The sequence below is a fragment of the Alligator sinensis genome, unplaced genomic scaffold (assembly GCF_000455745.1).
Source record: "Alligator sinensis unplaced genomic scaffold, ASM45574v1 scaffold309_1, whole genome shotgun sequence".
NCBI lineage: Eukaryota > Metazoa > Chordata > Crocodylia > Alligatoridae > Alligator > Alligator sinensis.
The window spans coordinates 494,351-506,204 of record NW_005842080.1 but is presented as its reverse complement, the minus strand read 5'-3'; the positions used below and the strand labels follow the sequence as shown (position 1 = coordinate 506,204).

The window sequence follows — 11,854 nt, the reverse complement described above, 5'->3', positions numbered from 1 at the left end:
CGCTGCAGGACATGGCGCGGCCGCTCAAGCAGTGGCTCTACAAGCACCGCGACAACCCCTACCCCACCAAGACCGAGAAGATCCTGCTGGCGCTCGGCTCCCAGATGACCCTGGTGCAGGTGAGGCTCCGCACACACGCACCGGCCCCGCTCCCGTGCCACGGCCTCCGCTCCTCCCCTTGCCTCCGGCTTCTCCGCAGGGGGCTGGGGCATCCCGCCGGCTAGCCAGGCAGCCCAGGCGGGCAGCAATGGATCAGGGCCCTGCTCACCCTGCGGGCTGGGAGCACGAGCACAGCAGCTGCTGAGGCGCAGGCTCCCAACCCAGATCCTTCGGACCCCCCTGCCACAGGACGGCTTCTCTGTCACTGGAGCAGTGTCCTTATTCCACCCACGGTGGCTGTAGAAGTGTTAGAACAATTCACCAGAGAGCCTTGTGTCTACCAGGGTGAAAAGAACAAGGGCCGTTGTCTCCTCTCATTCACTAAAATAGCTTCTTTTTTTATTTCTGTCTTCAAAATAAAATCTGGAGGCAGTAACTAAGCACCAGAAATTTAGCACCAAGGGGGATTTCCAGAAGTTAGGAGGAACTGATGATTTTCCATCTAAAAGCAGGAGGGATAGAAGCAGCTTTTCCGTAACATGGCTGTTGCACCCGCAACATACAAACAGGGTCTGTACATAGGGGGTCTGAATTTCCAGTTCTTGCAAATCCACCCACAAAGGATCTCTGTAAGCAGAGACCTACCTTCACCTGCTTTGCTTCTGCTGGCAAAACTGTCTTTCTTGTTAGTGGAAGTTTTGTGTTAGGGGTAAGTAGCATAAGACGGGACTCCATGGGTTTGTGAATCTTTGCTTGCTTTTCCACCTGACACTGTCTGATAGATGATGTGGTTGCACGGTTTCAGCTGCTGGGTGGTGCTGTCAGGCCTGGATCCTGTTAAGATTTATGCACTGTGAATAGTCTTATTGACTTCTCTGGGACTCCTCACGGCACATTAAGTGAAGCACATGTATGAGCCCTTGCAGGATTGGGGCCTCAGGACTGTCGAATACATTGTATGTTACTTAGCAGATGATGTCTGTGCAGCAAAATAACATTGAATGTTAGAGAAATAGGAAAGAAATGGGAATCCAGCCTTATTACTTTGTGGATTCCCTTAAAATATTATCCCACAACCTTTGATTCTTACAGGGCTGGCAAAATGTGGAACTTTTACACTTTGGAACTTTAGCATGTGAAGCTCCGGCACTAGCAAAAACAGCAGAGGTCTGACAAAAATAATATTAATGTCTCAGAAAATGCCAATTATAACTGGAAGATATAGTTAAAATAACTTGTCTCAGTTTTTAAAAATAGACATGAAAGGATCACTCAGAGTTTTTAAACACGATTACATAGCACTATCCATAATTTACAGCAGTTTAATATGACTGTTATTGTTGGTCTACACCTTTTTTAGAAGATTTCTGTTTTGCTGGGTTTTTTTACATGTGACTTGAAAGTATTTTCAGAGTACATGTGTGGAGAAAATATAATTTCACATAGCTGACATGTTAGGGAATTTTTCCTTTATTCTTTAGACGTGCCACGGAATAAATATGTAAAGGAAACAGCGTGATTGTTATTCTATAACATTTACATGATGTAGCACTCAGGCCCCAATCAGGGTCTGCCTTGTGCTAATTGCTATGCAAACATAGAGCTAGACATGGCCCCTGCTCCACAGAATTTATGATCTAAGAAGGGTGCACACGAAAAAAAATATAGGGCTAAATGAATCCCTGATTTGACACCATTGGCTTTGCTGATGTTAACCCTAGTGATGAATGTTGCCCTGCAGGTGAAAAATAACATTGAAGAATTGTGTGAGCAAGTAAATCTATCTCAAGGTACAGAAGCACATGATACCCCAGATGTGTCTTCCACCATTTGGGTGCAACATTCTTTTACTCCAGAAACATTGTAGCATCTGTAAGAGAGATAAATACATATGTCTGGCATCAGTAATAATTCCTGAGCCTGGAAGAATAAAACAACACATACCCCAAATGCAGTTTGCAAATGCGGAGGAAGAATAAGACGTTATCCAGATAAACCAGCATTATGTTTAATTCTCAAGGTTAAAGAATTGTTATGATCTTAGTTATGCTAGGTAAATCTAAAATAACTTTATTGAAATCCATGGTGTTACTTTGAACTGAAGTTGGTAAAAATGAGCAGCTTCTGGGCCATATTTTTGTATCTGTTTAAAAATGTTGCTTTTTGATCTAGGACTTGCACATTCCAGAACTGTCAGGCAGGGTGTTGCATGATTGGGCTTCTAATCTAGTTATACTAAGTGCCACAACACATTGTTGGAGAACTGGGATATAATGTTTCCTTGTGATTGCACACCACATTTTCTAACCAGTCTTTCATTTCTTGATCTTAGTTTTTTTTCCCACTTCATCACAGATTTCATAGGCATTAGGGCTGAAAGGAACCTCGCAAGATCATTGGGTCCAGCCCCCTGCCCAAGAGGCAGGAAGTCACTTGGGGTCAAATGATCCCAGCAAGATAGGCATCCAGGTGTTTCTTGAAAGTTATCCAGAGTAGGTGCTTGCAAACTATTCCAGGCCCTGGGGACTCGGACAGTAAAGAAGTTTTTCCTTATTCTTGAGATGCTCTGGTGAGCAGACGTTCTCCCAGTTCCTGATGCAATTTGGCTTTCCAGTGTTTTCCAGCCTCCTTCATTTTCAGAATAGCAGCATGTTTCCATGGTTCTCATCATGTTTTCACTAGTTCTTTAAACTTCGATTCTACTGAAAATATTGCACCTACACTTGCTTACGGGGTCTGATTAGACCTTTCCATTGAAACTCCCATGGAAAACCAAAAGATATTTTGGAAACTTGTGTTTCTAGGGAACCATCTGCTTGGGTAACTGGTTATGTTTATCGAAATGGTGGACTTGCACTAGCCTTGTAGATAGTCTATGAATGACAGGTAACTCCCATGTATGTAAGAGCATTAGCATTGAAGTCTTGCTGCTCCATGCAATGTCCTGGGTTCCAAAAACATTGCTGTCACTGGAATTGTGTGGCTGGTGCGTTCCTTCTTGGACCTGCCCTCTTCTAGTACAGGAAATTGAAAAGCCTGGAGGAGGAACAGGCAAGAATTTACTGGTAAACTTCCCAGGGATCAGTATGCACTCCAGTTTGTATTTCCTCAGAAGTTAGCTGTTGCCCCAGATTGTGCCTCTTCTCCATCTCGCCCATTCTCATCAAATGTACAGACTTATGAGGACTTTTGCAGGATCAGCTGAAGCAGAGGAAAATGGTTTTTGAGGCCACTATCTCTCTGACCTGTGTTTGGGTCATGTTAGAGTATTTCCTCCCACTTTCCTTTCTTCCTGTGTCTCAGGTTGTTTAACTGTACCATTTTAATACATCTTTATGTAATGATCTATCTCTTGGTGCTTTGAAAGCAATATGAAGTTGTTCTATCTCCTGATCCTTAGAAACCTAGGAGAAAAGGCAGATTTTTGGAGGGTTTATCTGGAATCATGACAAATATCTCTTCTTAGTAACTGGTAGCATAATTTGGGCCAAATTCTGGGCTGACTGTTGGAGTGGGACTCCAGAAGAGTACGTGTGATGCGTGTTACTGTAGCAATAGGTCTGACAGATCAAAACATTATGCTCCCAGAGTCACAAAAGGTGAAGACCAGAAAGCAATTCTAAAAGGCTTCCTACATTTTTAGCTCATCAACTAGACTCCAGTTCGTAATCCAGCAATTTGTCCTGTTAATTTGCCATGAATATGTTTTTTGATTTGCATTATTACCACAACTTTTGATTTATTTTATTTTAAATTTTGGTTTAGACATCTTGTGAAATAAAAAAAGAAAAATGGCCATATATTCTTTCCAGAAGAAAATATGAATGGTTTTATTGTTGAATAAGAAGTTATTTGCCATAGCATGATTAATATACTGGTCGTGTGCTGCTGGGGATTTCATAATAGTCAAGTTTGCATGGGAGTATCTCTTAACAGTTTACTGGGGAAGAGGATCATTTGGCTATTATCCCTCTTCCAAATCCTTGGCTCTTCTTAAGTAGTCAAGCATAACAAATTAAAAGAATCTTTTCAGAAGCAAAGCCAAAAGGTCAATATTTCCTGATGCCCAAATAAATACGTTCTTTCTGTTTTGGGCAATAACTGAAGTTGCTGTAAAGTCTCAACACCAAGAAGCATACTTGTGGTAACTTGCCCCATGTTTCTCTTGTTTCTAGAATGGTCTTTGTTTAACGTCTTGTTGACGCTTTTGTTATTTTGCATGAACAGAGACACCGTTGCAAGAATTTTGATCTTGTAGTTTTCTTAAGACACTTAAACATTGGTGGGGTTGAGAGACTAGAATTTTCTCGCAGCAGCTTGTATGCGTCTCATTGGTTTTATATTTTGTGTGATTTCCCAGTGCAGCATGGTAATACAGCTCATATGTATCTTAATGGACTTTTGCATAGGGTGCTTTTGTTTATAATAAATCCTAAGTAACAGTGGTAAGAGAAAAGACATAGTTGCAGACATGCATATTTTTAATGAAAGCTTGACTAGCTTAAACTAATGACCAAACCCCACTGACTTCTGTAGGATGTGGATTTAACCTATAGTATCTTAGGAGCTTTTCGGCAGATAACCCTGACCTCTGTTCAGCAGCAGTAGACCTTCAGAATCTGTGTATGAAGTTATCTGAGGAGAAGTCAGTTGCTGGAGTCTATTTCTGAAGAGGGCTTGCATTATCATTCACTTGGAAAAAAGATGCTTGTATGCTCAGTTAAGATTATTTCTTAATGATTGAGTATTAATATTCATCCTCTCCAGCCAGGAGGCTGAAATTATGAATCTTTCATTTTTATTGATGTGAAAAACATTTGACGTTGGCATGGAAAAGCTGAATCCACAATTAACTGATAGTATACTCATAAACCACTCTAGGTACTTAAGTCTAACTGCTTTTCTGCTCCCCTGCCTTCTGTCTCTGTACATGGCACACTGATAGCAGGAGAGTGGAATGTTTCTCATGAGGTGCTTGGAAAGCTGTTAAAATATTCAGCTGAACCCCAAATTGAACAGTCTCTATTACTGCACGTAAGACTTCAAAATTATACTAAATCATGTAGAAGTCAGATGACCAATATTTTAGCTGAACAGTCTGGAATGAGTTTGTTAACTGCATTAAAAAGTGGATGGATTCCAACGCAGCCCTTCTGGTTTACTATAATGATTGCTGTGTCAATATGATGAATGTAAACAAGCAGCCCTGGAGTAGAATGAAAATTACTTAGTCTTCTCTGCCAGCTGCAGATTTGGTCTCCTAACCTGTCACAGTAAACTAGAGGGTTTATAAAGTAATGTGTTTGGCATTAGAGTGCTGATCCAGAGCTCACTTGCCTAGCTGTAGAGCTCTGTTTTATGTAAAACAAGGTTTAAGTAAAATCAAAGTGACAAGCTTAAGGATTCTCTATGAAGTTTGAGGTAAAAACCTGAATTGGAATTTTACTTGTCATTAAGCAGGTAGTGTTTATTTTCCTTTTAATCATACTTAAAGAGATAATCTATCCAAAATAATTAGCTAACTTCTTCTGTGTTATTTACACACTTTTCCACAATAATTGGATTAAGCAGCAGAGCCAAATGTAGACTGAGAGCTGTTTTTTGACTTTGTGGTAGTAGGATGATATCTGATGGTAAAAATGGGTTAGTTGTCTTTGTATCAATTGAGATGCACTATCTTGCTGGAATCAGTGCTAATGGTTTATCTGTAGCTCTGTATGTCAGCTTTGTCACAGCACAAAATGCGGGCTTCATGTGAAGAATTCAGAGATGCTCCACATTTTTCTTTTCACGTAGTGCTATGCTTCATCCTTTTTGGGGAGATCACATCAAAATACAGTTAACTCTGGAAGGAGTAATTTGCACTTAAAAGTCCTTTCTGATGTTTTTGCTCTGAAAAATGTACATCTCTCTCAGTATGGGTAGCTTGTTCTCTTTTGCCTTGTTCCGCTGATGTCATTAGAGTTTTTCTAGTTTTATCCCAACTTGAGCAAAAGTGGAATCCAGCCAGGATTTGCTTAAGAACTGCAAATGCTACAATTCAAAGTTAGTGCAAGCCCCGGGGGTCATGCTTGGAATGTTTGTATAACGTCCGTGTCATAATGTCAGAGCCTACAGCACGTGTGACATACTTTAACAGTACAAGTATGAAGTACTGTGAAATATTGGTACACCACATTTCTGTCATGGAACCTACTTTTGGTGAAAGTGTGCATCAGAAGGCACAGCACAGGAGTATTTACATGTCCTTATCTTTGGAAAAAAATGTTTGAGGTAAAACTGTCTAGAGCCACATATAGATTTCTGCAGTGGATCACAGCATGGGTATGTTCTGTATATGATACTCCCTGTAGTCCCTAATTGTAATTTACAAACGTGGCACAGAGCAGGATTTATATCTTAATATTACAACATTCAAAAGGGGTTTCTATTCATGCTTATGTAGATATCACAATATCAGCTGATAGATCTAACAGTACTCATTAACTTTAACTGAAAAGCTAATAAATTCCTTTGAAAATACTTAATAAAATGTTAGGATATTATCTTTTAATAGATACATGAATATAAAATTAGAATTATAGAGAATTATTATAAATTAATATGACTATTGTTAATAAGGCAAGTTCTTGATAACCCTTAAGAAGGATGGAGGGCCTGATCCTGCCATCCTGTCTTGGGAAAAGTCTCCACACTGAATAATGAGAGATTTACCAGGACAGGATTAAACCCTGGTTTATATGAATGTCTTTCAATCAGAGTTACGTGAAATTTGTGGACAGTATTTTTGTTACTCAACCTGTTGTTGTTGTTGTTGTTTGCTTGCTTTTTTGTCCATAAAATCAATGCATTTGGTTTTATATAGGTATCAAACTGGTTTGCTAATGCAAGACGTCGCCTTAAGAATACTGTCCGGCAGCCAGATCTCAGCTGGGCTTTACGAATAAAATTGTACAACAAATACGTTCAAGGAAATGCTGAAAGACTTAGTGTCAGCAGTGATGATTCATGTTCTGAAGGTTGGTTTATGTTTTTATATTAGTTTTGTTCCACATTTCCAAATGAAACTAAAAAAAAATAGACTCTTCAAAATATCTGATGATTTTTCATAAATCCTGCATGTCACAGATTTTATTTTGTCACGAATTCATTGTATATGTCTGCTTCCAGTTATAACCATGTAATACCACAAATAGTTAAAGGAGTTATACATCTTTAATTTACGGGAGAATCTAGCTGTATGTGAGGTATATTTGTCTTTGCTGTGTAATACTGTTATCAGACAACAAAAACTTTAGTTTTTCAGGTATTTCAGGCCTAGTCATTTAAGTTGGAAAACAGCAAAATGCTAACAAATGCTCATAACTTCAAGAACATAAGGAATCTCATTGATGTTAGAGGGCCTTAATATTCCTAAACTCATGTAATATCAAATTCTGATAAGGCCAAATGACTGTCACTTTATTAACAAAGAAGGCAGAACTAACCTTGTAGACTAACTGAATCAGAGATGCATAAGCTTTTGTGAGCAAGACTGATCTTATTAATGTGAGTGAGACGCCTCGTGTTGTAATATAAGCAGAATTTGGCTTGTAGTGCTCTTGCATATTGGAACCGGGAAAGACATTCCTTGAAAATGTTCTTGATACGTGATATGTCCCTTTCTTGCAAAATTAAAGTCTCAGAAAAATTGTAAATAGCACACTGCTTCTGTTTTTGAGAGATTATATTGATCAAACACAGAAACATCTTCATTAGTTTTGCAATAATGTGTGCACCGGTTTATCTCTTTGGAATGACTAAATGCTACAAAATATTGTTGAATATGTTTGTTTACATTTTAAATGAATTTGTTTCAGGTGTGCTCATGTTTCTTTTGTGTTACTTCCCATAACATTTTGGCTACAAGGAAGTTGAAAGCAAATTTTCAGCAAATATTTTAGGGTATTCACAAGAATGCTGTTTCAGACTCATTATTTCATGTATTTGTCTTGGAAGCAGGGTGCAAAGAATAAATAAAGTTAATCCCATCAGGGTATTTAAAAGGAACACATGATTTTTGTGGCTGTTCATGCAGATCAGATTTTGAATATCGAACATATACATTGTACTCATTAAAATTACAGACTGAGAATTATTTTCTGAAATTATCTAGCAAATGATTTAGAATAGCAAAAAAATGCTTGGGGAAAAATTGTAAATTATTTATTCAATTTCTGTCATGATTATGTGTATTTAAAGTACATCGTTTTAGATGCTCTGATACTTTATAATAATTGTAAATTTCTTTTTCAGATGGGGAAAATCCTCCGAGAAACCATATGAATGAAGGGGGATATAACAAACCAGTTCATCACACTGTGATTAAAACTGAGAGTTCTGTAATAAAAACAGGAGTGAGACCAGAGACAAGTGCCAGTGAGGATTATGTGTCACCCCCCAAATACAAAAGCAGCTTATTGAATCGTTACCTAAATGACTCATTGAGGCATGTCATGGCCACTAATGCAGCTATGATGGAAAAAACAAGACAAAGGAATCATTCTGGTTCATTTAGTTCCAATGAATTTGAAGAGGAATTGGTGTCCCCGTCATCATCAGAAACTGAAGGCAATTTTGTCTACCGGACAGGTAAGGGAATTCTTCATGTAACATTTTAAAACATGGTTGTTTATAAAAGCTTACTGTCCCCTGAAAGTGAGCAATGTACTCCATTCTGACTTTAATGGGAATGGATAACTCTCATTAGTGTTACAGTTGCAATAACATAGTTACAAACTATTTATCGTCCACTAAATTTAAGCATTCTTGTTGGAAATAATGAATGCCGAATGGGTAGTGGGATCAGGAGCTATTGTAGAGAGCTGAGAGTGGGAGCTGTTGTATCTCAACCTCAGAGAACTCTTGCAATATACCTAAGACACAAAGACATGTATGAAGCCAGGATTTTCATAATGGGTGCCCAATTCGGTGATTATGTAGTATGAAAAACATACAGCGTTCAAGAGCCTTTCTCTATGCGTCTCCAGCTGGAGTCATGTAACCAGTGGTGAAAGTACCTCCTATGGCTCTAGCATGGGACTAGAAAAACACCTGGAGTTCTTTGTGTGTTACATATTCCCAACCAGCACATATGGTCCCTTTACCTCACTTCCTTACCTCCTATAGGGCCTTGTTACATGTCGCCCTTTGAGCTGCTCAAATGTTGATCAGTGAGTGCTGGCTTGAGGTTGGAGCAGTCAGACCTTAAAGCTAAAAACTTTTTCTGACCCCCATCTGCACAGGTGTGATTTGCCATTACAGGGCGAGTCAACAGAGGCCTGACTAGGAGCTACAGCTGTGAGTTGTGACCATAGAGCTTGTGATCCAGGATAGGCTTCTATACCTGTTCTGTTGGGGGGGAGGGAATGAGAGGTGGGTTGCAGGGGGGCTGATGGGGGTGGGCAATGAATTGGGAGGTAGAAAGGAAATGGGGATGGGGGAAAGGTGGTGAAATAAAGGAAGTCAATCACTGAAGGAAAAAATAAGTAAAAAAATAAACAATTTAAAAAGAAAGAGGAAATAATTTAAAGGTTTCTTGTTTAATAAATTGGGATTGGGGTGTGGGGGGTGCTAGTTATGCTTCATGGGGTGACTGGGAGATAGGAGCAGTGAGGAAAAGTGCTTCAGGGTGAGCTACTGCACCAGGAAGGAAGGAAATCCCATCTCAGGGGGCTGGACTGGGTCTCCATACCTTTGTTTTCCCCCTGGTGGACCCCATTCCTGGACTTGACTGTGCCCTGCAACTTGACTAGGTGGCATGTACTCTGCAGGCTTTTTGCACAGGGTTGCACTCCTGAGGGGTAGGAGGGGGAGTTGGCTTGGTGCTAGAACCATGCCCTGGGCAGTAGAATTCAGGTGGTGGAAAGTTTGTCCACTTAAAACAGGAGAGTGGGGGAGGGGACACTGTAACTTGGATCACTTATGTGTAGGGAGGAGCCACACACTAATGGAACATGAGCTAGGTAACATGGATCAACAAAAACCTGTCCTGAAGTGGCTTAAATTTAAGCCGCTTAAAGTGTGCTTAAAACTAGTTTAAGGTGTTAAAATGTGGACAATCCAGGAATTAAGAGCTCCAGGAGCTGCATAAAATTAATGTGTAACAAGGCCCACACAGTAGAGAGGTAGTTAGCCATGATGTCTGAAGCCAGTCAGAAGGCAAGGTAGAGGTTCACCTTCTAGTTTAACTGAATCAAAGATGCATAAGCTTTCATGAGTCTTAGTTCACACCTGATGAAGTGAGCTGTGGCTCACAAAAGCTTATTCATCTTTGATTCAGTTAGTCTGTAAGGTTTGCCTCTACTTTGCCTTCTGTCTGATGCAGGGGATTCAGTACTCAAGATAAATCAGCTTCAGTGGGAGCATCTACATGTGTACATTTACTACTCAGTAACCAAAATTACTGCCCAGTACGGATACACATCTACCCTTGCACACCTGTACTGCGCAGTAAATATAGTGACTTACACCAACTTGAGCATAAATTTGATACCTGAATTATGCAAGTATCAAATTTATGCCCAATTAGTTACTGTGCAGTAACATGTGTAGATGGGTTACTGCACAGTAACTCAGGGGGCCTCCTTGCTGGGTCTGCCCAGCCACTAGTGGGCCAGCCTGAGCCCAGCCCCAGGGCTCCTGGCTGTCCACTTCTCTTAGCTTTGACTTGGTACTAAAGTTAGTCCCAAGTGCTGGCAGCCATGTGGCTGGAGGCTGGGGCTCCCTGCAGTGGCCACAGGGGCACATGGCAGGCTGCTTTGACCTGGGACTAAATTTAGTCCCAGGTCATCTGCATGTGTAGACGCCAGCCTATTCCTGCTTACTGTACAGTAGCTTATTGAGGTAAATTTAAGATGGTGTAAGTGCATGTGTAGACCCGCCCAGTGTGTAGCCATTTGCAGCTTGCACAACATGATGTGTTGGAGCTTATGCACCTCTTACTGCTGTGTAAATCCAGGCATGGCTGGGCCCAGTTTTTGTTGTACTCTTTAGGCAAAGTGCCCTATGGGAGCTGATGAAATCTTAGCCCTAGCTCTCAAACATCTTGATTTAATGGTTAGGGTTTTCTTTATTTGTTTATTTTAATCTTAGCAATAAAAAGCAAAAGAGAGTATGATTGATATCACTCATCAAGTTCTGTCGGAAAAAGGCATCGTGGACAAAACCCTGCCTGACTTGCACTGCTTGGACAAGTATCAGTCAGAGCAAGAAAAGGACTCAAGGGGGTGCTGCTGGAGGGAGTGGCTTCTCACAGGCCAGAAGGGGAAACACCCTGCAAGGTCCTTTTTGTGGAGCTCACTCCAAACTCTTTGGGTTAAGGTCCAGTGTTCTCCTTCCATTGCTGGAAAATGGTCTTTGAACATGGGCCCTGTGAGTCTCCTTAAAGATGTTAGGGACTAGCATAACATCAGCCCAGGCCTCCCCACTAGTTCTGGGATTCCTTAGCTGGAGTGGCTCTGCCAGAGACTCTTGAGCAGCTTTTAGCAGTGGCTATTTTAATATAGTTCGGAGGTGCTCTAGATAGTGTTCATTTCCCTGCAGTTTCTTAGCTGAGTTGCTTGGGGAGTAATGATACACACTGCTCTTGACCTTGTCTGCAACCTTCTACTTCTCATCCCTGGCCCATTTCCCAGGATCTCTGTCCTTGTGGAGGGTCCTCCGCTGATCTAAAGGACAAAATGCAGGGTTTGACTGAGCCCAGGATTTAGGTTAT

The 11,854-nt window shown here is 40.6% G+C and overlaps 1 protein-coding gene across 6 annotated transcripts in view; it reads left to right on the top strand.

Annotated features, from left to right (window-relative positions):
* The first annotated feature begins 6 nt into the window (after positions 1-6).
* Positions 7-11,854, top strand: part of MKX (mohawk homeobox) — a 69,139-nt gene continuing 57,291 nt past the window's right edge. For all 6 annotated transcript variants that reach the window (XM_025204426.1, XM_025204430.1, XM_025204427.1 and 3 more), the window contains exons 1-3: positions 7-119; positions 6,965-7,118; positions 8,395-8,730. In XM_025204426.1, coding sequence (XP_025060211.1) covers positions 12-119; positions 6,965-7,118; positions 8,395-8,730 — 598 coding nt within the window. In that variant the 5' untranslated portion in view covers positions 7-11. The remainder of the gene's footprint in view (positions 120-6,964; positions 7,119-8,394; positions 8,731-11,854) is intronic.